The 27,544-nt window shown below is 44.8% G+C and overlaps 1 protein-coding gene across 1 annotated transcript in view; it reads left to right on the top strand.

Annotated features, from left to right (window-relative positions):
* Nucleotides 1–27,544, top strand: part of LOC103091702 (atrial natriuretic peptide receptor 1) — a 110,289-nt gene that overhangs the window by 44,834 nt on the left and 37,911 nt on the right. Inside the window, exons 3-13 of the mRNA XM_032973985.2 lie at nucleotides 2,668–2,781; nucleotides 3,282–3,417; nucleotides 6,084–6,178; nucleotides 12,543–12,651; nucleotides 14,195–14,276; nucleotides 16,020–16,140; nucleotides 17,727–17,801; nucleotides 20,261–20,338; nucleotides 24,081–24,185; nucleotides 25,579–25,650; nucleotides 27,205–27,364. Of these exons, the coding sequence (XP_032829876.2) occupies nucleotides 2,668–2,781; nucleotides 3,282–3,417; nucleotides 6,084–6,178; nucleotides 12,543–12,651; nucleotides 14,195–14,276; nucleotides 16,020–16,140; nucleotides 17,727–17,801; nucleotides 20,261–20,338; nucleotides 24,081–24,185; nucleotides 25,579–25,650; nucleotides 27,205–27,364 (1,147 nt within the window). The remainder of the gene's footprint in view (nucleotides 1–2,667; nucleotides 2,782–3,281; nucleotides 3,418–6,083; nucleotides 6,179–12,542; nucleotides 12,652–14,194; nucleotides 14,277–16,019; nucleotides 16,141–17,726; nucleotides 17,802–20,260; nucleotides 20,339–24,080; nucleotides 24,186–25,578; nucleotides 25,651–27,204; nucleotides 27,365–27,544) is intronic.

Raw genomic sequence — 27,544 nt, 5'->3', positions numbered from 1 at the left:
GGGGTGGACACGTGCCAGGGTGAGATCCTACGGGAAGGGTCGAGAAACGACAAGAGGTTTCTCGAAGGTGGTCGTGGCCAAAGGGACCTGGGTTCTGCGTTGCTGTTGTCATCTGAAGATCTACGTTCTACATCCAAGAAGTCACCAACACATGGACGAGGACCCAAGTCAGGGTCCTGTCGTAGCTACTCCCAGGAACTAGCGTAGTTAGCCTGGTGGTCCACCACCATAGGTTATCTGGAAAAGGGGCAGTAACCCCCTTGTGTTAATGTGTTGGTGTTAATAAATGTGTTGCCTCCAAAGAGTACATCTTTGATACAGTTGAATCCACTACAATGGTATCTGAACCTGGTCCTGGGGCCCCCACCTGAATTGACCGCTATACGATCAAGGAAGATCCATAGAGCGTCTGTATGCCCATTTAAAAACGGGTCGTCGGAAAACAAAACAAATTCTCATTAGGCCACAAGGTGTTAAGTGCGGTGTTCAAACACTTATTATTCACTCCATCTCTCTGGCCTCTCTGTTTATGTGCCATGAATAAGGGCCATAGCCCAACATGTCGCCAAATTATGTTTCTATTTTCAGGCCACAGGGTTGTTATTGACGAATGTCATATTCTTTGGGTCTTTCGGTAAAGTCACGTAGATAGGTTCATTGAAAATAACAAAATAACAAAAAACTACGACGTTTCGATTACAACACAAGCAGTCACGAAAGCTTTAACTCAAGATTGACCGAATGTGTTGAGTGTTGTTAAGTGTGCTTGTGTAGCAATGCCTACACAGCAGCAGCAGTAGGACCGTCGCCAAATCATTAGTCCTACGAGGAAGAGAGTGGAACTGCTCGATTTAGTTGCTGAAGAAGAATTTACAACCACGTGGAGTGAAACGGTGGACATCATGCCGAATAACACGCGGTACAACCCGAAAATGCATCGGAACGCTCTGCAGCACAACCGCGAACATCTCCGCGGTTGTGTATTAATAATACGGTAATAATAATACCGTAATAGAGTATGTATTGCTTATTCTGGACTCAGCGAGGAATTTTGCAGCTGCTGGGGATTAAAATTGCCGGGTGGTCGCGCTTTCTGCTCAGAGAGTCCATTATCAGCAAGGAATCAGAAGGGATGAACCGCTTTTTGGATTACGAGCAGGAATTTCCCATCTCCTTTCAACCGAGGGGCGCATTGAAGGTTTGAGAAATCAGCTCTGCTATGGCCTTCTCACTCCAAGGGCACCATGGTGGCGAGATGTTAACTACATCGCCTGGTATACAGGAGGTCGTGGGTCTGATCCCAACCCTGACGCGTGTATATTTGGAGTTTGCATGTTCTCCCCATGGTAGCATGGATTTTTTTCTACGGGTCCTGCGTTTTTTCCCTCCACATTTAGATTCAACATGCGTATAGAGTATTTGGCTGATATAATTTTCCTCATGATGATAAGCCATTTCGTTGAGCTATTATTTGTGGCCTGGTCGCTTCTGAAAAAGCTATGTAGCGCAATGGACCTTAACTGGAAAAATAAAAATTGTTTAGTTTCAGTTTTAATTGTTGACGGAAGGGCCTCAACGAGAGGTAGTGCTATAGAGGCCCATCCGAAGGTTTTTTTTAATTGTTTTTGGCCTATACCACGTTGGTCAGACGTCTTGGAAGAGGAGGAAATACCCACGCTTTACCCCACCAGACGTCCTACCGAAGAACTGTGGAGAACCCATTTTGACTGCTGCTGGGTGGATACAGTTCAATGGGGGGGCACAGTGGCCACTCCAAATATTTAGGCCGTTTTTGTGTTGCGACCCCATAGAATAAGTGCAATGTTACAAGAAAAAAACAGTATCCGCGAATCTGTGAAATAAGCTCATTATGTAATCATACAATATGAAAACCTTTCATCTCGGCCTGAGAGAGGGCTTGGCCATGAGTGCTCACTTTGCACTTTGATCGTGGAAAAAATATTAATAATCGGGTGGAATATAAATCTATAAATATAAACTTGCAGCAAGGCTGCCAGAGAGGTTAGACGCTGTTGCAAGTCTGGCCGAGCTTAGGATAGTGCGACCGTCATCGTGGCCAGAGATGAGGGCTCCCAAATTCTCCGTGCGAGAATCCCAGTCGGCAGGTCACGTGTGGTCATGGTGGGGTCAAGTGTGGGTCTCCCACCTCCGTCAGTTGTCGCCGCGGTGGCGAAATGTTCACTCCCTCGCCTGGTATTCAGGAAGTTGTGGGTTCGATCCCGACCCTAACACCTGCATGTTTTGAGTTTGCATGTCTCAATCCCAGTGATCGCGTGGATTTTTCTCTGGCTCCTCCGGTTTTTCCCTCCACATTTAGAATCAACATGCAATTTGAGTATTTAGCTGCAATGTGATAAGCCACTTTGTTGAGCTATCATTTGTGGCCAGGTCGCTTCGTTTCTTGTATATGTATACTGTACTTATAGAGAACCCATGGCTCTGCAACAAAAGCTAAGAGACAGCTGTCATTGGTCATGCTCTTCCCACAACCGTCCTGTACTCCAAGCACAACCACTAACATTAGGGGTGCCACGGTGGTGAGATGTTAACTACCTTGCCTGGTATCCAGGAGGTCGTGGGTTCCATCCTGACACTGATGCCTGTATATTTGGAATTTGCATGTCTCTCTCTGTCGTGCATCCGCAGTCTGTTCTGATCATCACCTACAAGCAACCAGAGGGTGCTGAGTACAGGACATTCATAGAGGAGCTGAAGAGGCGAGCACCGGAGCAGTATAACTTCACAGCTAGCGACTCGCTGGTAAGCGTGGCTCTCTGGCCAGTGATGGCAGCTGTCTTTTTACGAGTTCTCTCGCCATTTTGACAAGGACAACAAACTAAACACAAAAAGCAGTTTAAAAAAAATAGTTTTCAAGGAGAGACAGCGCATGCCTTTTCTCGCTCCGAGTTTAGAGGACTCGACAGCCTATTTTACTCAAGTGCCTCGGTTAATACAAGCTCACGGGGCGTAAACACTGCAAATCGACTCGATTGCTTAATCCAACGTGAAGACTAATATCGCCAGCCATTATAAACTCATGAAACTCACTGACTGTTTCATAAATGGCAAAGTAACATTGTACATATTCATCCTAGGAAACCAATGTTTATTTCAGGTATCTTTTATATGCGTGTATTTTTGTGCAATTATGCAAAAAAAATAAACCCGTCTGTTATTAAATCAACTATGCCTCTATTTCGGGTCTCCGCTCATTTCTGCCAAAGCGAACACTCCTTTGATTTCTATATTTACCGTTTCAGAAAAACATCATTCCTGCTGGCTTTTACGATGGGATTCTGCTCTACGCGTTGGCTCTTAATGACACCCTCACCGCAGGAAGGCTGGTCAAAGACGGAGTGGTGCTCAAGCGCAACATGTGGAACCGAACATTTCAAGGTGCGGTGTGTGCGGTGTGTGCAGTGTGCGGGGCGCATGACCAGAGTGCCGAGCGATTCGCCACCTCCATTTTCGTGGCAATCGTATGGCAAAAAATAGGTGAGTGATGAGGCTCAGGTTGGGAGCATTAAAGGGATGGCAGTTTTGCGTTTTACGTTCAAAGCTAACGCTCTGCTATGTATGAATGTCTTTGCTTGCATTTAGTTTGTTGTCCTTCTGCCGGCACTTCAAATTAGCATGGTTGGCTATGGACGGTTTGAAAGGAGTTCAACATATGTATGTATATTAAACTTATTTTGCACCGTACATAGCTAAGCGAGCTAATTAGAGGTACAGGGGGAACGACAACAAACTAAACTCAAAAATCAGTTCTAAATAAATTAGTTTTCAACTTATATTTAAAAGTGCATAGCTCCAGTGGCTTCCTAATATTGGATGGAAGAACGTTTTAGACGGCCGCAGAAGCGCATCTGAAAGCACACAATGCAGTGACCATCTTTATTCGATGGTTAGCCAAAAAAACGTTGCGAGAATGACGGGAGTTTGCATGTTGGTTTATGCTCCTTGACGAAATCGGTAAGGTATTGAGGTTCATTTGTGGCAAGCACTCTGCGTGTAATGAGTGCGACCTTATCAGGCATCCATTGGGAATATGCCGGTCATCTGAAAGTTTCTGTCTATGATAGATGCGGGTTAATAGAGCATTCCGGATGGTAAAGTGCTAGATAACAGAGCTCTTGCTGTATAAAGCTAAAGGTGCAGGCCTAGATGGAGCTCCACGCTGGTCAGACATATCGGAAGAGGTGAGAGCACCCACACTTTACCGCACCCCGTGCGACCTACCGAATGACTGCTGGGTAGATTGAGGCGGTGGGGGAAGAGGGCAGTTTAAGAAAATCACTCCTATTGGGTCAACTGCCATGCCGCGAGGAAATGGAATCAAGCTGGTAACCTCTGGATCTCGAGGCCGTCGTGCTGCTGACCATTAATTACACCGCCTCAATCCAGCCAGCAGTATACATTTTCACAGCTGTAATTTGGGTTTACGGTGACAAATGGGATTTGAGCTATGTTGTGATTTTGGCCAATGCCGGTGTTGAATTACAATTCATGATGCAAAATCTACACTGATGAATACTTTTATTTGGTAGGCTTCCTGTGCACACGCTGAGTTCCGCTCGGCTCCTTTGCGTACGTAGTGGCATTTTGACCTTGTGTCTGGTGGCCTCATTTCACAAGTGCAAGCTGAATTTTGATTTAAAGCTTTCGTGACTGCAGTGATTCATATTCTTGGTTCTTTCGGTAAAGTCACGTTGAAGGGAAACAATAATATATATTTTATTATTTTATTGTTTCCCTTCAACGTGACTTTACCGAAAGAACCAAGAATATAAGTGCAAGCTGCTTTAGTTCTGAAGTGAAATTAAACATGTTAAAGCATGGCTGCAATTGAACGGTTACAATGATGCACAAATCAACAGGGCACTGAATGCCAAAACCATATCAAATAACATGAGAGCTGAAACTGACCAAGTAATTTAAACTATTAAAATACTGTACATTGTGGGATTAACTGATAAACTAGCCAGATTTTTGGAAAAATAAAACATCCGAGTCAGATTTGGTACGGTGCATAAAATACAGAAACTAATATCTGGTACTTAATATGTATTGCCGAAACTATAAACAGAAGGTGTGTACCGGATTAATTGCACTTGTGGCAAATGCTATTTTGGGCAGACAGGACGAATTACGGGCATGAGACTAAAATAACACCAAAGGAATATTAAATACCCCCAAATACAACTGTCGGTAGTGACAGAACACACGTGCCAACAAGGACACTCAATTGATTTTGATAATGTTGAAGTTCTGTGCAAAAATAGTTACTACTGACCAAGACTAATTAGAGAATCTATCGAAATTGAGAGAAATATACAGGCTTAGTGCTGCTTGGAAGCGAATAATCAAATAATACATTGTTAAATGAATGCCTATACAGGTCACCATACGTCAATGGGGATTACTCGTACGCAGGCAATAACAGGTACTGCCGTCTTATTGCTCACAACGACAGGAGGTACAAGAACAATTTACATGCACAATTACGTTGATTACCATGAATAACCCAACCGGCAATAGATACCCATTGTAATGTATATGCATTAATTAATGCCCCCCCTTCACACGTGAAGAGCTCACAAGTGATGTCATCCCTCTAATTAAGGAACGAAACAGGATTTCTCCACAAATATGTCTGTACGCTTGATGCTAGTTGTAATTAGTGGTGAAACGTCGTACTCAGATTGTAAATGTTGTGGATTTGCTCTCCAACACACCGGTGTGCTGTACTAGTAATGGATTGGCATGTTCTGTTTACGTGACAAACCTTACTAATTGGCTGTGTCAGGTGGTGGCGAGTTTAACGACACATTTATATTTATGGGATCCAACCGAAAAAAAAAACTATATTATGGATGATATTGGCTGCAAAAGCCGACGTGTTAAACTGCTTTAGTTATACGATGGCAATTGCAGGGTCGCACCTTTGCCTGTATCTTTTAGTCAGTACGATCAGCTCAACAGCGTGTGCCCTGTGTGTTGCACCTGCAGTGGTGCTAAGCGCAGCGAGTGGTGTACTTTGTACGTGGTGTACCCGTGCTCAGGTGTCATAGGAAGAGTCACAATCGATGCCAATGGAGACAGGGAAGTTGATTTCTCCATCTGGGACATGACGGACCCAGAGGCGGGCCAGTTCAAGGTAAGAGAGGCCAATTTAAAATCAAAATTCTATACAGATCTAAGGAGAGACTCACGCACCCCCCACCTGCCATAGAAACGTGACATTCTCAACACTGGCTTAAGGGTGTAAAGGGAAGATGAGCAACAATGCCTGAAATCTCGCTTGAGTCGGAGAAATCTTTTGCTTTTGGACTTTTTTGATATTTTTTTCAAATGGTCAAATTAACTTGGAGTTGTCTTGCTGCTTCACTTGATGACATTGTGTGGCCTTATAAGGAAACAATATATAATAGGTGACGTTTCGGGAAATTGCCCTTCTTTATAGCACATAAATCAAGTGCTGTGTAGAAGGGTCATGCTGAAGGGCCATAAATCACATGCTATGACCACAGCCCGAAACGTTGCATATTATATATTCTCCTTATAAGGTCGCACAATGTTGTGATTGACGAATATGATGAATTTCCTTTTGTTAATTATGCTTGTCCACTCCTGCCAATGCAGCAGCATAACCAAATATGTTTTTCATTTGGGTTCAGTCAGTGAGAGACTTGACCCATATACACATTTGGCACACAGAAAACTAGAGCATGTGTGTAGCTGGTATTTTATAAAACAGACACCAATTAGCTCATTACACGTCATTTCATATATTTTTGTTCACGACGCACGACACTTCATTTTCATGGGGCGACGATGCGGTGGTTAGCGTGTTGCACTACAAACCTAAAAACCCGAGTTTGATTCGTGGCCACAACTTAAGCCTCCACGCTTTCACCCACCCACACTAGACCAGCACGGCAAAATATGCTCTAACAACCCCAATGATTGACACGGTGTGGGGAGGCCTTCATCTAGCAAGGGATTGACAAAACTCAGTACAAGTATGACAACGTACAAAATAACCTATATCTAAATACTTTCATTGAAATACTGTTAGACGGTCACTGCATCGGCACTTTCAGATGCCCTTCTGCAGACATCTGGAACGCTATTCCCTCTGATATTAGAAAGCCGCTGGAGCTATGCACTTTTAAATGTATTTTTTTTCAAACTGCTTTTTGCGTTTAGTTCGTTGTCCTTCCCCTGCACCTCTATTTAGCATGGTTGGCTACGTACGGTGCAAAACAAGTTCAACATACATACAAATGGACCGTGACCAAATCGCCTTGAATGCGCCCGATTTCATCAGATTTGCCTCAGTGGCGAGATGTTAACTACCTCACCTGGTATAAAGGAGGCTGTGGGTTTGATTCTGACCCTGGCGCCTGTATATTTGAAGTTTGAATGTTCTCCCGTGGTCGTGTGGATTTTTCTCAGGATCATCCGGTTTTTCTCTACACATTTAGAATCAACATTTGTTTAGAGTATTTGGCTGCTATACAGTTCCAAATGATAAGCCACTTCGTTGAGCTATCATTTGCGGCCAGGTCATTTCTGAAAAAGAGCTATATAGCTCAGTGAGCTTTACCTGGTAAAATAAAAAAAAGTTCATCGTTTACGACGGCAACGTGGCCCAGCGGTGGGACGTTAGCCGCTTGTTGATGTTTCAGAGGTTTGCGGTTCGACTCCAGTGGTCGCCCTGGTTATTGTTGTGGCAGTGTGTGCGTTGACCTTAAAAATAATAACCACGCACCATCTGCTTCAATTAGCATTGTGGACGGCAAATGTCCTGTGACGTCATTCGTAAGAGCAGGCCATTGTACGCTGGCACCGCGGTCCAAATTTGACGAAAGATAACGCAATTGGAATTATACATAGCAATCATCGCACCCCCAGATCCTGCAGTTTGTCCACCTGGCTTCACCCCTGCCACGTCGGTAGTGGGCCTTTCTGGACACAGAGCAAGGTCTAATTGCAGCCAGCCTCCACCATTGTAGTCTTCATGACAATCCACACTGCAGCTGTGGCTCGATACAAACAATGCCGAGTATTCAGAATCAGTATTTTTATTTATCTTAGAGAAATCCGATGCTCTATGAAGCTTTTTTTCACAGATGTCCAATAGGGGTAGGCGTATTGTTGATGACTGCTCACGAACTCAGTTCAGCGGAGGGCTACGAGAACTATACATAGCCACCAAGGACGCAACTGCATGGCTCGGCGATCACGCACATGCTGTATGAATGAGTGTGTGAGTGAGTGGTTGGGTGATTGAGTTTGTGAGTGAGCGTGCGAAGAAGTGGGTGGGTAGGTAAGTGGGTGAGTGAGTGGGTGAGTTGGGATCTTCATGATAACCCAAACTGCAGCTGTGGCTCTGTACAAACAGTGCCGCGTGTTGTTAATCATTGTCCACTGAATTCAGGGGAACTCCATGGGAATTACATACAGCCACGCACATGCTGACATAATGAATTGCCCCTTCCAACTGAGAAAACTTGCCAGTGCGCCTCCCAAAAATGTGTCTTGAGACTCAGCTAGGCTTTCCTTAATAGACGACCATAATACTGAACACAAAATTATTATAATTCTCATTATTATGGCTTTAAATTGTTAAACAAATATGAAAGGCTCTTTTTGTTGCATTCATTGTGCATTCATGGCAAATGTACGGGCACTTGTTAAACAAAACATTTATCAAATGTACAAATGAAAATTCTTCACGTTAACAAAAACAACTACCGATATTTCGTTAATAAATATTGGCCGAGTAGAGGTTTAATTTTCAGGGTGATGCTATGTGTTTATTTAGGCCAGAGCCGGATCAAAGAAAGAATTAGTGTTATGAGAGTGGGGGATGGGGGTTGGGGAAGGGCGATGACTGTGGGGATAAAGAGGATAACAAGTAAAGTACAAGAGAGAAAAAAAAGATATCCAGCCCTTGTCAGTTCAACATAGAAATTCAACATACATACGTACATATAATAATGTTTCGAACTGCTTTTTGTCTTTAGTATGTTCTCCCCCGCACCTCTGATTAGCACGGTTTGCTAAGTATGGTGTGAAAGAAGTTCAACATAGATACATACTACATACAGTTGTCAGGCTCGTACCCTCGACATACGATTTAAGTCACGCCAATTGGCAATGCATGGCATTATATCCCAGTTGTCTCTGTTTACTTAAAAACATTTTGTCTACGTGCAATGCTCAGAAAAAGTGGTCATCAAAGAATGTAAATGCCCTGGTGTCTCCCTGGGTGCCTCTTCTCTTCACGGCAGAACCTGGCTGGCTTCACATGCACCGAGCCAGGCTGCCGCTGTAAATAAGCGGGCGATAAACTCCCCTTCACATATCTGTCTCTCACGCAAAAGCTGCCATCCGCACGGTCTTCCGTGGGAGTCGTGTTATTTCAGTAGCATCGATTTAATGCAAGCAAGCGCTGGACCAGTTTCGACATTCAGTGTCTCATCAGCAGAGTCAGGCTCGCTCTAATCAATGGTGGCGAACTGCCGGTCTTACAGTCAAGGACCCCTCCCCTTATGATGTGGGGTCTGGGTTCAATATGTAAAGGAGAGCCGACACAAGGTTGCAGGGGGTTCGTCTTTTATTCCTTTCTAAAGTCCACACCTGTCCCCCAGCCGTCTCAATCTCGTTCCCGCCAAGATCCCCTCTTCCTGCCCGTTCTCTCTTATATCTCCTCGCTTGCTCCTCCCCCTTCCCCTGTCACCATCCCACTCCACCTCCTTTTGGTGGGAATCCTTCCCCTGACATCCCTTACATCTGAAAAAATATTTTACAATACACAACTCAATAATTTGCGTCATTGTGAAGAATATGAATAACATTAAATACTTACATTTGTAAATCTAATTCTCAACAGGCCTCCATAGTGTAAAGTGCAGTCTCCAACTCATATTGTCCACTGTCTCTCTCTGCCCCCTGTATGCATGCGCTATGAAGGGAAATTGCCTCAACGTTGCCTGTTATAGGTTTTTTTTTCCTTTTAAGGCCTCACAGTGATATCGACGAACACGTTGAGTTTGTTAATCGTGCTTGCACACGGCTGTAAACGCAGAAGCAGTAACGGTATCACGATATAATTAAATAGATTAAGAATTTTCAACAATGAAACATACATAACAGTGAGAGCTTGGAGCGCACAAATGTAAACTCGAAATGTAAACTCGTGTGTATAAATCACGAATAATGTACTGCGTCCGTTTAAAACTTTTAATTTCGCCTGATCAGCTCGTTAGACGACAGGCATCGCCTTATTTTGAACACTGCTCACACACCGAGCTCTGTCACCATTCTATGTCCAAAGACATACCGCCCGCATCGCCTAAACAGACTGTTGGGGAAAGTGCTGCTAGCAAGTAGAACCTGTGAAGGCCGACACAGCACACAAATGAGTGGATGGTCAGCACCATTCCTGGCCACCTTTGCCTCCCCGGTGACGATGTTTACAAGAACTCATTTTAGACTGAATCAACCTAGGGTAGGGTCTGATAATTGTCACTGATATTGGTGGCCGTAAGTGGGAATCGCGCTATTATGAACCCTGGTCTCTACCGGGTCCGTCATAGCACAGCACGCTCACCGCTATGCCGGACGACATGGGGGACACTGTACCGCACACGCAGAACGCGAATGCCATGAACGTCGCCACGCACGGGAGTCGAAGCTACGAGAAATGTGAATGCCTCATGGGACAGGACCACAGGGATCTCGGAAACGGCGTGTGTGCCATTTAGAAATGCATTAAGCGGCACTTACCGGAAATGCACTCGCTTTTTTCACTGCAGCAGGAATGAGTCTCTGTTTTTTTACCAATTCCTCAGTGGTTTAAATAATCACAATTGAAGAAGAATTATGAACTTACTGCTCCGGTAAATGTTTGCTCGTTGTTTTGTTTGCCAGAATTTCATTGCCATCTACTCCTTCGTCTTTGAACCCCATCGTAGTTTGTGTGCGATAAATAATGTGGTGGTACATGCCTGTGGAGGCCGGGATTGGTGGATCACACACAGATGTCGTGAAACTCCCTTCCTGCTGGCATCAAGGAGGATCCATATCCTGGCTCGCCAAGAGAAGGCAATAGAGCAAAGTGAACTAGTCGCCATCTGTTTCAATCTGTACAGGGATGAAGCGTTGCTCTCTCGTACGCGTGGGTTTTCTCCGGGTGCTCCGGTTTACTCCCATGTGTATAATAAATGCTCATTGTTAATTTGCTGAAAACATATTTAAATAAAAAACAAATATGGCAGGAGATTGATATCAAAACAAGGTGCTTTTCATCTTGGTGCCCTCACTTGGCCGTGAATTATTATTACTATTGGCACAACATTTAACAATGTCTGTACAAGAGTAATATTTACAAACTGCCTCTGTTCCTAATGTGAAACAGTTGGCGTTTCTTAGAAGCACATAGTTTTCAATCCAAGGGCAAGTCCCTGATTCTAGCTTCATTCTGCACCCCATAAGATCTAGTTCCTCTCTGCTATCTCTCACAACATCGCATATCAGTGCTCCGATCGGATGCCTTCTAACGGCATGTGCAGGACATTTAGAATTTAACGGATGATACAAAGACAAAGACCCCCCATGTAGCCTTTCACAACGTTTGGGGCAAGTGCTGTTTGCCAGTAGCACCTACGAAGGCCGGCATAGCACAGGAGGGGGTCAGTTGCCTGCACCACGCCCAGCCGCCTTCGTCTCCCTCATGATGATGTTTATGACACATTGCTCCAAGGACTCATTGGAAGCTGAGTCGACTTTGGGGAGGCCCAGGACCGGTTCAGATAATCGTCACTGGTGTTGGTAGCCATGAGCGGGAATCTAACTCGGGTGACTGGGTTCGATACACTCACATGCACACAAATAACTAGTAAAAAACATCAACCAAGCAAAAAAGGTCAAGTCAAAAAACCCCATCGTCATCAGTCATGATCAATCCACTGCTAGATGAAGACCTGACCATCTCGTCACTGCAGTACCTTATGGTACCGCAATCCAACAATCCGCTTGGACGTGATCCCCTCCTCAAAAAAACCTCACTCCTCATGACCATCTAACCGGGTGGCTCAGTGGCAGAGTGGGCAGCTTGCGATCGAAACGTTGTGAGTTCAACTCCTGGTTTGAAAGTTGACTCAGCTCCTCATCCACTCTCTCTATGGTCGATAAAATTAATCCCACCACCCGCGATTGACTGCTTACCGAGTGGCCCTTGAAAGAGCTTTGCTGTGGAAATAAACTTCTATTTTTTTTTTGGGGGGGGGGGTAGTCAACAGCGGCTGTTTTTTTCCCGACTCACCCTTGCCATAGCACCGTGGAATTTCCATCTCCAGCTCAGGGACTGTGAACAGGAAATTAGCACTATTATTGTCTCAGTGCTCATTTAAGCAGGAGCTCTCTTTGGGTTGTTTGGCGATTGTGTCTCAATGCTGCTGCTGATGCCTGCTGCTCCCTGCTGCTGCTGCTGTTGTCGCGATCATGGGCAGATTGTCTACAACTACGACGGCAGCAGGCAGGAGATGGTGCCCACGCCTGGCGTCCTCATCCACTGGCCCGGAGGCTACGTCCCCTCTGACCTGCTGCCCGACAACAAAGGTAGCACCTTTCTCCCAGACTCTGTACTGCAAAGGGATCAAGTCAGATAAGTAGACAATGAAGAATAACCCCCGCCTCCTCCATACCCCGTTGTAATGGAGTAATGGTGCAGGCCGCTAAACCGTGACTATAATTTTACTGCTATAAATTTCCACATGATAAGCCACTTCGTTGAGCTATCGTTTGTGGCCAGGTCGTGTCTTAAAAAATAAGCTAATTGCTCAGTGGCTTTACTTGGTAAGATAACAAAAATTGTTTAGTTTTATTTGTATATTAAAACATTTTTTTTACCTTTCCTATACTTTGAACTCCTATCGTGTTTTTGTATTGTTGTTGTAACGTTCTGACCTGTCCCTACTGGACATCTGTGGAAAAGAGCTTTATAGCTCATCGGATTCCTCCAGTATACATATTTTGATTCTGATTATAATCAAACAGCACGGAAGAAATGTGCACACGAATCACTCGGCCTTTGTGCATTATGCAGAAAACCATCAGTACCTCCTGGAGAACTGCATGGTGGTCCTCCAGATGATGGCCTATGAGCAGACACTGTGCTTTTTCCCGTTTTTGTGCAAAGTTTTAATCTTAAAAGTGTGACCTGTTTGCTCGATGCCCGTTGTAATCTCGACAGTTTGGGAATTGGCGTCTGTGTCTGGGTGGCAAGAATTGATTTGCACTGAGATCCGGGACCGGTTTAGTGTCGAACATCATTACAGGACACTGGACAGTTTTCATCAGCCCAGTGTCGACTGAGAAATATGACGTCCAGGTTTGGTCTACAGTCGGAAGGGTGGTAGCCTTGACAATGCCAGCCATCAGATTGGGCGCCACGTTGGTGAGATGTTAACTATCTCGCTTGGTATACAGGAGGTCGTGCATCCGATCCCGACCCTGATGTCTGTATATTTGGAGTTTGCATGTTCTCCCCGTGGTCGCTTGGATTTTTCTCCAGGTCCTCCGGTTTTTCCCTCCACATTTAGAAACATGTGTTTCAGAGTATTTGGCTGCAATAAAATTTCAACCTAATGAGTCACTTCGTTGGGCTATCAAAAGTGTCCAGGTCACGTCTGAAAAATAGCTATGAAGCTCAGTGGGGCTCACCTGGTCAACATTTTTTGTTTCTTTTTTTTGTTGTTGTAACTCAAACGGATTAATGAGCGAGCTCAGCTCTCTGTCGACAGCGTTCCTGAAGAGATGGCCTTGCCCCCTCACACACACACCACTTTCACTAACCTGTAATGACCAGCATGGTGAAGTATAGTCACACAGCCCCCCAGTGACTGACGTGGCTTGCGGGGGAGGCTTTCGCTCAGAAGTGGAGTCACAAAGACCTTCACACTTTTCCCAAGGACTGAAGTGTAGGGTTCGTTTACGAATCTTACAGCGCTGACACAAATTAATCCTATTCTGCCGCTAGTTTAGTGCCCTCCCATAGTAAGTCAACAATGAGAAGAATACCCTCACTTGGTGGGGATTGAGCCATTGGAGTATTATGTGTGTGCTGCGTTATATTGAGGTGGCCCATCTCCCTCACTTGCAGTCATAACCATGGTGCAGCAGCTGCTGATTGTGGTGAGCCTCCTGGTGCTGGTGGTGCTTGCGACATTCTTCCTGATTTACAGGTGAGTGCTGCAGATCTTATAACATCCTGGCAAGCGGAGCAGAGTTGAGCTTGGTTATTAAAATTTATTACATATGTAAAAATTCTGAATCATCTTCTTCTTACATTTGTTTGGCCCCTTAAAAACAACTACACGCGGTCTCAGGTTTAGAACAGTTTGACTTACGACCATCCACATTTACGACATTTATATAATTGCCACCTTGGGTCAATTATAATCGCAGAAACTTGATTTACGACGCACCTTTCAACATGACTCCGAACGCGTTTGAACAGTCGGTGTGGTTTATGACGTGACTTGACATGGAGCTTTGTCATTCTCGAGTGTTTTTTGGATGATTTATACCTATTGAGCCTTAAATCTTGACTTATAGCTTTCATGACTACAGGAATTCATATTATTTGGGTCTTTTGGTAAAGCCACGTAGATAGAAAAATAATAATTAAAAAAATTAATATCATGCCGTTTCGATTGCAACACAAGCAATCGTCATCAGGTGAAAACATATAGTGGGAGAGCTGCTAAAGCAGGATGTTATATAGGTTTGAGATGGGTGTAGCCCAAGGGTAAGTGGGCGGGGCTAGAGATGGAATTTGCGTGTAAATGTAAGATCAGAGAGCTGATATACCTCTACGACTACAAAGCTGTAGAGGTGGTCATTGTATTGTGAGAGATTAGCATGTCAATGTAAGAAAACCACTGCAATGGTGGCTGTGTTAATGAGACATTTAGCCTGTTAATGTGAAGGCATTTAACCTGGTAATGTAACTCAGAGAGTCAGAAATTAACTGCTAACAGCAGCAGGAAGGATGGAAACATCACAGGCAGTTATGACTTAAACTGGTTAATATCATCCTTCCAATGATTGCTCAGTTTGTACCCATCCTCTCGGTTGATATTGTGTCTGTGTTTATATATCTGGATGGCTTTATGAACGAATCTTTGTTGATAGCCAGTAGGTTTGCAGAGCACCTTCGTCTTGGAAAAATCTATTTCGTGTGTGCCCACGGCGTTAAAACAATAATCAGCCACGGCCGAGGTATTGGTCCTACCGTGTTTCAGATCTGACTTATGTTCACGAACACGGTCCGAGACATGTCGCTTAGTTTCCCCAATGTAACTACTGCCACAGACACAGCTTAGTTTGTAGACACCGGGGTAATGCATGTCAGGGATCACATCCTTCACAGATGGGATCAGATCACGAATTTTATGTACTGTGTTGAATCGAACCTGGATCTTGTTTGCTCATGATTTTGGAAATATTTTGGTAAGCCCTGCTATGAATGGCAAGGTGATGCTTTTGATTGGGTCCTCAGATGGTTCTTTCCCAACAGTTGGGGTGATAGCTTTACGGATTGTGTAGTTCGAATATCTATTCATCTTGAGGGCTTGGTGTATGTGATCCAGTTCACTGGCTAGGTGGTGATGGTCGGAAATACAATGAGCTCTATAGTGTCGAGTTTTGATGAGGGAATTCTTCTATTGAGCCTTGTTAAATATGGCCGATAAAAGGGAAAACATCGGCAAGTGATGTCTCTACTGTTTCTTTGTCTATGGGGAAATGGGGTCTGATTTACTACTACTGAGTTTCCGTGAACGCATTGTCACGTCGTAAAAAGCGGGAACCGCCCATCATTTTAGATTCAGTTGGAAGCGAAGCATCTGTCGAGACTCAATTCTTTTTCGAGAGCCTCTGCAGGAGCTGAATGTCAATTGCGCCTTGCCACGTCCTTTTACCAGGAAGCTGAAGGTGGAGAAGGAGCTGGCGAGCATGCTGTGGCGGCTTCAGTGGGAGGACATCCACTTCAGCAAGCTGGAGAAAAGCAGGCGCACGGCCGGCAGTCGACTCACGCTCTCCATGGTGAGCACCACCGTCACTGCCACCATCACCACCGCAACCGCCACCGCCATCAACGGGGGGTGGTGACGCGGCCTGACCTTAGCACGTTTGCTGCTTTCTGCAGAGGTTTGCAGTTCTGATTCGGCAGGCTGCCCTGGTTAATACTGCGGTCGTGTGTATTAAGTGGGGAAACTACGCGCCATCCGCTTCGCTCTCAGTGGAACGTTAAAGATTCCATGACGTTTAAAGCGGGTAGGAGGCCATTGTGTGCCGCGTCACAGTCCAAAATGTTGCACAAATTCACAAAAATTACGTGTGGGTGATAGCTGCAATCATCGCCCTCCAATGGCCGACTCACACCCGCTCGCAGGGCAATTGCCAAGTCACCATGTGCCGCACAGGGGCAGCTGCCACTAGGGGTGCCCTTAGAACGTTTGAGATGAGATGTGCTTTTGAGTTTGCTGAGGCATTTTAAGCAATGCCATATAAATGCAAAGATTAACGATTATTATCGTCCTTTTTCCAAATATTTAAATTTTAATGACAATTTTCTAACAAAGTGTTGAAAGTGTCTACACATCAGCCCTGTCCATCCATAATGGGAGGGCACGTTAACACTTTCGGTAGCCAGGGACGGAGTGATCTCTCTCTGCTACGAAGAGGAAGCCCAACACGTCATCCATTACAACCTAATTCCTCTTCGGGCAGTGTGATGTGTTGTTTTTTGTATTGATTGCTGTTGTAACTTGCTCACCCGCCCTCATGGTGATATTTACACACGTGAAAAGCCACTTCGTACATGATAAGCCACTTCGTTGAGCTTTCATTTGTCACTTCTGAAAAAAAAATCTAATAGCTCAGTGGGCTTTACCTGATAAGTAAAAAAATAGTTTAGTTTTATTTGTATATATATTTTGTAAAGTGATTTGCTTACCTTTCCTATACTTTGCACTCTGATCGTGTTTTTTTATTGTTTGTTGTTATGCTTTGACCTGTCCAAACTGGACATCTGTGAAAAAGAGCTTAATAGCTCATCAGATTCCTGCTCCAGTCTAAATCAAGATTTAGATTCTGATCTGTGCATTGTTGCCTTGCTGACAGCGCCACTGTCGGATCGCAGATAGTGAGAGCCTTAAAGCAACGCACACCGAGGCTCTTCTCCTCTCCTGCACGCTCTCATTCTGAAGGGCCGTCTGCATCACGACTCAAGACAAAGCGTGCATCATCACCCCCCCCCCCCCCCGCGTTGGTGAATGACCCGTGAAAGCAGATGTCACAGAACTACTTGCGAAATCACCTTAAGCGATTTTTGTTGTCCTTCCCCCGCACCTCTGATTAGCACGATTGGCTACGTATGGCACGAAAGAAGTTCAACGTACATATATACTGGACATCTGTGATAAAGAGCATTATAGCGCATCGGATTCCGCTGCAGGGCCCGCTTTCCTGGCTGCATATCTCTCCGTTGTAGCAAAAAGTCGTCACGTGCCAGATAGTGCTTTGTCGTTTTACATAACTTGGCTCTTGTCGTCAGTTATTGCCCCAATGTACTGACGTGTACGATGTGACCTCGTGCTGTGGTTTGTCTCCCTCTCTCTCCTCTCCAGCATGGCTCCAGCTACAACTCCTTCATGACCCTGCAGGGAAAGAAGCAATTCTTTGTACAGACAGCATATTACAAGGTGCCGGTCAAATGATTAACTTTTACGTTTGGCGCTGCGGTAGCGAGATGTTAACTCCCTCGCCTGGTATACAGGAGGTCATGGGTTCGACCTCGCTCCTGACACCTGCTGTATAGTTGGAGTTTGCGTGTTCTCCCCGTGGCCGTGCAGCTTTTTGTCCAGGTCCTCGGGTTTTTGCCTTCACATTTAGAATCAGCATGTGTTTAGAATATTTGGCTGACATATTTTTCCACATGATAAGCCACCTCGTTGAGCTATCGTTTGTGAAATTGAGCTATATAGCTCAGTGGGCCTTACCTAGTAAAATAAAAAAAATAGTTCAGATTTTTTGTTTAAATGGATTGTGCTGTTGATGTAAATATATAACTAAATATATAACTAAATTATGACTGTAAAACACGAATCTCCAAGAAAAGTATTTTGTTGGATCGGGAACAGCTGCGGAGTAGACCGGAAACAGTCTCTTGACCTTGAAGTATATTTTTCCACAACAGAGATGTCACCTCTGATATGAAGGCCAGAGTAGAAAAGGTCAGAGGTCAGAGTAACGTTTTAATAGCTGGACAACAGCTAGAAGTCAAATTCCGTCAGTAAATACCTTAAACTACGTTCCATCGCCACTGTGTGATTTCAAGGATCAATGTTTTCAGGAAGGTCCTGCTAGGTTTTCGCAGGAGGGAATGATGATTGTTGCCTGTTTCCCAATTGAGAAATCATGGTTAAACATCTAAATAAAATATTTGTCAAGCAATTTGTTTCTATAGCTTCACGAACATCCTGTGTCATTATAATAAAGTAATACATTTGATTACATCTCCCCCTTTTATGTCGTTTCACAAATGTGTCGTCACTTTATTAACACCACTACCAGATTAGCATTGCCTCAACCCACATTCTCGTAGCTGACAGCATCCCCTGTCCTTTCTCGTATCCGTCGCCTTTTGGCCTTCACCTCCACCTAACCCTGTGAATCGCTTTGATTTACGTCGTTTCGATATTCGGCATCACACCTTTCAGGAATAAATTCCCAACGCAACACGGGGTATTACTTTACTGTACAAAGATCAAACGATCAGATGTTTATCAATAGATTAACTAAATGTTTAATGTATATCCTTGCCTGTTTCCATACTAGTGATTTTAACATTCACATCCATGTTGATGTTTCAGTTACTTAATTTTACTATTAATGGTTTTTAAAGGTCTTTTGTCCAAGTCAATTTTCGTTTCAGAAAATGTATTTAATATAATATTTACTTATGTTAGCGCGAAGGTTTTGATTTATTGTGCAATGTTGTTTTTTTTTCTCTGAATTCTATTTTGTTCGTTATTTCTTTTGTAACTTTGGTTACCTGGATCTCCTGGCTAAACGAAATTAAAATGGAAACTTGAATATCAAGTTTAAGGGAAACATCCACTAGGCTACTACTATCATGGGTTAGTTGTTACCGTTTCAGCTCACCCACCGGTGAGCTTAAGAGCCATTCTCACAGTTGGATTCTTCTTGATTAGTTACGTGCCGTTTTCCTTGAAAAGACGGCAAGCATCATCGGGAATTCCTGGAGTTTTGGCTGTGAAAACCGACGTGTTAAGGCTTTCTACTGAAAACCGAGTGGCCAAGCGGTTAATGTTGGAGGGGGATGATCTAAAGGGGCACTTTCTTTTCCGAGCATCAGACACCAATTCCGTATGTGTACGTGTACGTACACATACAGAACGGAACTAGAAGAAAAACTAAAATAAAATACCTTTATCAGTACCTAGGCTCCCACAAGGCCATGTGCCACAGTTTGGAGCCAGCTATCGTAGAGTGCAGTCGTGTCGCTACAGTTCTCTGTGGTGGGTACAGTAGAAAGTCTTTAAAAACAGCTGCGCTACGCCTCTCTAAATAAAATTAACGCCAACTGCTGGCGTGTTCTGAGATTCAGCGGTGAACGAAACTTGCCCTGAAACTTGCAGTTGTCTCGGAATAGGATAGGGTTAATATCGACATGAAGCACCTTGCCCAGAATTAACGAAAGTGGGAATGGCTCAGCCCGGCTCCAGCTCCTCTCGGATGGGGAGGGGGCCAGTGGACCTGTCATGTGGGGGGGGGGGGCACCGCAACAGTGATTCACCACTGAAATGAAATAAATGAAACTGAAATGAAATGAAAACTGATTCACCACTACGAGATATCAACTTGGGTGGGGAGCTCAATGGACATGTGGTGGTGCAGGCGCCCCCCCCCCTCCAGCCATCCCCGAAGGCCCGGTGGGCCGTGACTCTGCATGCCTCCTGACAGCACAGGACCACTAGGGTTGAGTAATGTTGTCCCGAATAGCGGCGTAGTGTAATTGACAAAGGGAAAGAAATGATTACTATTATCATATATGGCATACACAGACATACACACACGGTTATGTATATATTTTATGAAGTTTAAAATGACTGTGTCTGTGTGTATGAATTGCTTACAGGGCAATATTGTGGCAATTAAGCGGGTGCCAAAGAAACGCATCGAGCTGACCCGCCAGGTTCTGTTTGAGATGAAGCACGTAAGTAACAGACGATACGACGGAATAGCGTGCGCACACACAGCTCAAAGCTACCCCCCCCTCGTAAATGGCGGTGGCGTCGCCACGGCGCTTGTGCCAGGCTATGTGCACTTTAAGGCCATGTGAAGTGTCGAACTCCCACTGACAGGAGGTCACAGGACAGACCCAGGTGCCATGGGTGGACTGACTGAGATGACCGGCAGATGCACCACCTGTGCCACCTACTGTGCCAATTTGCTGTGTTTAGCCACCTGGTGATCCCAACAAAGACAAAGATCCCCCGTATAGCCTTAACAGACTGTAGGGGCAAGTGTTGTTAGTGAGCACCTATCAAGGCCGGTAAGGTACACGAGGGGGTGGGTGGCCAGCACCACGCCCGACCGCCTTTGTCTCCCCAGTGGCGATGTTTACACACCACACCAGGTACTAATTTGCGGCTGAGTGGACCTAAGGGAGACCCAGGACCGGTTCAGATAATCGTCACTGGTGTTGGCCATGAGCTGGAATCGAACTCGGGTCGCGGGGTTCGTAGCGCAGCGCGCTAACCGCTACACTACAGCTCCCCATTTCATAGCCCAGGGGTGCAACCACACTGGATGTTGGGCCGTGTCCTACTGACGATGGTTCCCAGTGGCTAGATCACGGTGCCACAGTATAATAGGTATCGCGGGTTATATGGCCGTGGATAAGTGTTGAATTAATGCAACTACTGGCTGCTGACCCAGTGCCTAGCCCAGTATCCGTACACCCACTGTGTATTTAAAGTAGAACACAAAACAATCATCGGCGTCTTCGTAGGGATTATAGGCAAACAACCCTGCCTCTCCTGCCACTGCTGGCGAGGCACTGACTGTCGAGGCCGGTCGAGAGGTTTGCTTTCGTAGGGTCGGTGGTTGCTGAAATTGTGCACTCTCGGAAGGCCATGGCGGCTGATGGGATGTGTTTAACAAACCACTTTATTTGTACATGGGGTGAAGGGATAAAAATCATTTTGTTGAAAAATGTGTCGGTGTTTCTGAGCCGTACCTAAAGCATTTTGGGTAAATCTCACCAGTGCCTTTGTGCGTAGGCCCAGTGCAGTTGCACTGCCTGCACACTTCATCGCCACGCCATGGCCAGTGCCCATTTCCAGTGTTGGTGGCACGAGCGGAATGGGCACTCAGCCGGCGTGCTCCCTTTTCTTATTTTGTCACGACTACTGAGCATAGCGGCCAGCGACAAACAGCACCATTAATCATAGTAATATCGAACTGTAACGCCACCGCCGCTGCACGGCATTCGCTGGCTTTCAAAGAGAGGACGACTCAGAGGGGGAACCTCAGACGAGCAAGGAAGGCAGCAGCAGGTAGCGAGCCGACGTCAACAATTGCCCAAGCTCTGCGTCCCCTATATAAGGTGTTATGGGCCAATTAACGAGTACTTACATATGGGAGGAAAATTGAAGGAGCAATGGCTAAGAGTTAATGCACTTCTCGAATTGAGCAAGGTTATATATCAATTTATAAATTGAAAACAAATTTCTTTAGAACTGTTTTAGTGTTTAGTTTGTTGTCCTTCACTCGCATCTCCGATTAGTGCAGTTGACTACGGACAGTGTGAAAGAACATACGTACTTACATAGTAAGAACGTGGGGGGGAAAGGGACGAAGGCTGGGAATCCCAAAGTTGAGCGGTGCCAGGGAAGGAACAGAAAGAAGCAATGTGTGCAAGCAGAGGGCCCAGGGATTTCAGAGCGAGCCGACATTCACACGGCATTGGGAAACGTCCTGGGGAGTTCACGTCTGGCACAAACGATGCTTACACACTTGGCGAGTGGCCAGAATTATTTATTTATTTAACTAAACTATATAATTTTTACCAGGTAAGACTCACTGAGCTATCTAGCTCATTTTCAGAAAGAGCTATATTTAGCAAGCTTAATGAAGTGGCTTATCACGTCGAAAGTTATAGCAGCCAAATACTCTAAAAGTGTGTTGATTCTAAACGTGGAGGGAAAACCGGAGGACCTGGAGAAAAATCCACGTGATCACAGGGAAAGCATGCAAACTCCAAATACACAGGCATCAAGATCGGGATCAAACCCACGACCTTCAGTATACCAGACGAGGTCGTTAACATATCGCCACCACGGCGAAAATAAATTCAATTATGCTGAGATAAATGTTCGTACAGGTTTCCCTCGCTTCATGCGGTAGCAGATGCATTCCAAAGAAGAGGGCAAACGAAGAAAAACCGCGCGACACAGCTGCCTGCCGAGTGGTGCACATAGTACGCACACAATACAAACACAATGTTGATTTGGAGCTTTCGTGACTGCAGGAATTACTTTTTGGTTCTTTCGGTAAAGTCATGTAGAAAGAAAATAAATTAAATAATAGAATACATTTCGATTGCAACACAAGCAATCATCATCAGGTACGAATGAATGAGGAAAAACACCTTGTAAACTTAGAAATATAATGCAATACAACAAAGAGAGTCGGCTAACATAACAGTCAACACCCTACCTGGTTGATTACGTTCTTCCAAAGAGTGCTGAATTTGAGAGAGAGACAAAGCACAGACAATGAGATACATAGACAGACACATAAGCAGAGAGAAACAACATAGAGACACACATAGAGAGACACACACATAGGCACACAAAGAAACAACGCCTCTATGCCGAGGCCTTACATAGAGAGGGGGGCAGAGAGAGGGGGGGGATAGAGAAATTAGCATGTCAATGAGAGATTTGGAGCTTTCGTGACTGCAGGATAAACTACAGAGACACAGAGAAAATAAACTTAATAAAACAAACTTAGTAAAATTTGGGAAAGTAATGCAATGCACACAATGTTGTCCCACGTCCAAACACATATATGCGTATGAGTGAATTCAAAGTGTACAGAGCATCGCTAATTTTGGGTAGATATAGGTTAGCCACATGTACACGAAATCGCACAAACAGAACTCGCAGGAGGTACAGATGAGTGGCCTGATGAAACGCATCGAGTCAGCCCCATATCATTAATTTGGATCAACAGATCGAAGTGAACAATTGAGACTTAAAAAAATGGTATTTAGTTTATATTTACCAGAGAAAGTAGATTGAATACTATTTTGTCATTGTAAGGGCTGTATTTAATGGGAAGTTTCTCGATGCACCACTTTTAGGGTGTCCTATGGATAGACTCGTCTCCGCCAGAGAGATGTGGAATTCCCATTACTGGCTCAGGGCCGCTCATCTGAGCAAGAAATCATTATGAATATTAGTAACAAAAAAATATAAATAGCGCTGTTGTGGAGAAAATAAATTACAACATAAATAAGCAGACCATGTCTCCTCCATAGATTCTGCCACAACGCACTTGCCGGCATTGCCTTGTGGGAGTAAATCATTTCAGCAGCGTTCATTCAAATAAACACAACTCTTGGCTGATTTCGACATATGTTGAACTTCTTTCACACCGTGCATATCCAACCATGATAATCGGAGGTGTGGGAGGACAACAAACTAACACTAAAAGTTTTCAATCATTAGCAGAGTCACGCTGGTTTGAATCAATACTGGCGAATTGCCGATCTAAAAGGCAAGGACCTTCTATTTACGTCATGGGTTCTAGTTCGACGCAACATTATGAACTGATGATACATAACCGAAAATACATTTTCGTGCTGAGTATTCGTCGTATCGTTTGGCTATTGACATTTTGGCCTGGGAGGTTGCTTAATTTGTGGAAACTGCCCCTTGTCTGTGCAGATGAGGGATGTGCAAAACGACCACCTGACCAGGTTCGTGGGAGCCTGCATCGATCCACCCAACATCTGCATCGTCACCGAGTACTGTCCCCGAGGCAGCCTGAAGGTCAGTCGTGTCAAGCTGTGAGCATCCGTGCCGGAAAGAGGCCTCCCTCTCCCTCCACTTCGCTCCCTCCCTCCGATATAAACAGCTATGAATCAAGTGGCTGCATTCGATGCCACATGCATCAGGGTAAAACTCTGGAGTCTAATTTGCTGCAATGCTGACTGCTTTGTTTTTGTCCGATGTCGCGTAGCTTCAGTATATGTGTCTAATAAAATGTGTGTGTAATTTTGTGTGAAAATTTTGTGCGGGGATCGGTACTGCGCTGCAAATACAGCAATCCATGTTCGATTAAATGAGTACATAGTGGTGTGTAAACTTCAGCACTGTGGAGACAAAGGTGGCCTGGCATCATCCTGGCCACCCCACCTCATCTTGCGTCTTAATGAGTGCTCGCTAACAGCACTTTCCCTCATGGCCTGTGGAGTTTACATAGGGAATATTTGTCTTTTGTGCGTACTCTATATAAATATATGGATACTTATATTTAATTGTTTTCCTCCGTAATGCATTTTATTGATTAACATGGGCTCCGAAGAAAAAGAGCTCTGTTAATGTGTGGTCTTAAAAAAATGTGACTCATGTTCTATTTTGGCTGCTTGAATAACACAATTGCTACATCGCCCATTTTAGCAGTGAAAACAAACTAAAATGGGCTGCCTGCATTGAATGATGAAATTAGTGCCACTAAGTATTCTCTCCAGATGCCATGAGCGATTACATTGTTGACATATCATAGACATACCTGATTGTTTTGCATTATGTTTACATTTTTATTTTGGCTTTTTCAGGAACAAAACAAACTAAAGCTGGCACGATTGAGACGTTGCATGCAACATTGCACAGCACGATTTTAAATAGTTAATGATTAAATGTTGGTGTGAGCATCCTTCGAACGGCGGGCACATTTGTTCACGACGTGACACGCTCCATTTTTCTGGAGGTCTCAAATGATGGGCTGCTTCTGGTTTGGAAGTAATTGCATAAGTCGTAACAGTACACTGGATCGTCGCATAATGATGGGATGAAATTGCACAGCCTGAATCAGTATATAATTTGTCCATGATGGGAGCACTTAACAATATAATTGCTTCCTCATAGTGGTGGTGGTGGCTTAACGCAGACTGGCTTGGATTTGGCAGTAAATATGATCATAATTAATAAAGCATTGTGCATTAATCTCCATTATATATATACATGGATGTAGAAAATTCCATTGACAATTTGGAATGCATTTTAAGCTTCTTGTAAATTATAAAAAAAAAAAAACTTTTCCAGGATATTTTGGAAAATTAAAGCATGTACCTGTATTTTATTTATTTATACATATTTGTTTTAAACTCGTGAGCTCATAATGCACTTAACCTTTGTGTATTGTTTTTTTTCCACTTTTCAGGATATTTTGGAAAACGAAAGCATAAACCTGGATTGGATGTTTCGTTTCTCACTCATCAACGACATCGTCAAGGTGAATACCACTTGCAGGGGCACGCTATTGACTGCTTAAGGCCCATCGACCCCCAGTAAAATGGATTTAAATTTAATGACAGCTTCCGACTTTTGTCTGCGACGGGCGCAGCAGTGGATCGATTGGGAGAGATACGTGTGGAATTCCTAAACTCCAGCAAACTATTTTTATTCTACCGAGTAAGGCCCAATAAACTATAAAGATAGCTCTTTTTCAGAAGCGACCTGGTCACAAATAATCGCTCAACGAAGTGGCTCATAGTGTGGAAATTTATAGTAGCCAAATACTTTAAAGACATGTTGTTTCTAAATGTGGAGGGAAAATCCAGAGGGGACCTGGAAAAAAATCCATATGACCACGGGGAGAGAGACACACAAACTCCAAATATACAGGCGTCAGGGTTGGGATCGAGCCCACGACCTCCTGGATACCAGGGAAGGTAGTTAATATCTTGCAACCGTGGTGTCCCCTTACACAAAGAGCCAGGGAGAGGAACGCGTGGATTGGAGGATACGCACAGGTTAATGACATCATTCAGACCGTTAAGGAAAGTGAGTGGGGCTTGGGCAATGCACGTTGTGGGCTAGAAGGGGATGACGGCTGACGGTCAAGAATAATAGTGGAGCGGCAGCCAAGGGATAAAACGAGCCACGAGAGGACATGCTCCGAGGAGATGGAGCATTGAAATAGGCTCTCTTGTCGGGTAGGTCCTGGGTGGGTTGTTGCATCATGGGATCGCGAGAGGTCGTGGCCGGCTTGGGGGAGGCCTTCATCCAGCAGTGTATTGATCATGGCTGACCATGATATCGATCAGTAAAAATTAAATGCCAAAACATTTAACAGAATCAGAAATTTTTATTTATTTTAGAGAGGTGGGGGTAAAACGATGTAATAAATTAATGTTAATAATTTCAACCCTTTATCAACCCACATTTTCAGCCTCTCCATGCTGTGTCGGTGGTTGGGGGTTGTTTGGCCATACTTCACCACGTTGGTCATTGTCCGTTTGGTGAAGTGGGGGAGCCCAGGGTTGCCTGAGATTTCACCCGTCACTGACGACCGGCCATGGCTGGGAATCGGTCTCGGGTCGCTGGGCTCAGAAAGAATGTACCATATGTTGAACTTCTTTTGCACCATACGTAGCCAACCGTGCTTATTGGAGGTGCAGAAATGTTCATCGCGTGACAGTCACACAGTGATGCTTTAAATTCTCATAGCTAGACTTTATCCGAAGTTAAGTGGAAATGCAAATGTAACTTTATATTGTGTAGCCAGTCACTGGCAACTGGGCCAAAAGTTTCAAATCGCTCGCTGCTGTAGATGACCCTGGTTTCATCATCGGTGGCTTTTGTCTGATTTCAAATCAGGATCCCTGTGGTGCCAGCTCAGCTGTCTGTCTCCTGAGCCACTGGGAAGCTCTTTGGCCTGAACATTACAAAACCATGGACGAGTTTTGGAGAGAGCAGTGGTGTAGCGACTAGCGTGCTTGCAAGCGTCGCCACAAGTCGTGTCTCCAATAGCGGTGTGTGTTGTGTCTTTTTTCCATCCCGGCAGGGCATGGCCTACCTCCACACCAGCGTCATTGGTTCGCACGGTGCGCTCAAGTCATCCAACTGCGTGGTGGACAGTCGCTTTGTCCTCAAGATCACCGACTATGGCCTGGCCACCCTCCGCTCTGACCCAGAGGCGGCGGAGGGCACCATGCTCTTCGCAAGTAAGTGGCGGTAACCACAGGTGGGAGGATGGTGTGTGGCTCTGGCTGACGGTGGCTAAGCCTCCTCACACTCAGGCTTTATTACTTCAGCTGGTGAGGCCCCAATGAGCTCAGTAGCTCTGTTGCAAGGACAACTACAGACGAGGACCGTTAGCAGTGGTGGCAGTTACAGGCCACTGC

Source organism: Petromyzon marinus, chromosome 52, assembly GCF_048934315.1.
Source record: "Petromyzon marinus isolate PM22_M1 ecotype Great Lakes invasive population chromosome 52, UKy_Petmar_22M1.pri1.0, whole genome shotgun sequence".
Taxonomy (NCBI): domain Eukaryota; kingdom Metazoa; phylum Chordata; class Hyperoartia; order Petromyzontiformes; family Petromyzontidae; genus Petromyzon; species Petromyzon marinus.
This window is presented reverse-complemented; position numbering and strand designations above follow the sequence as displayed.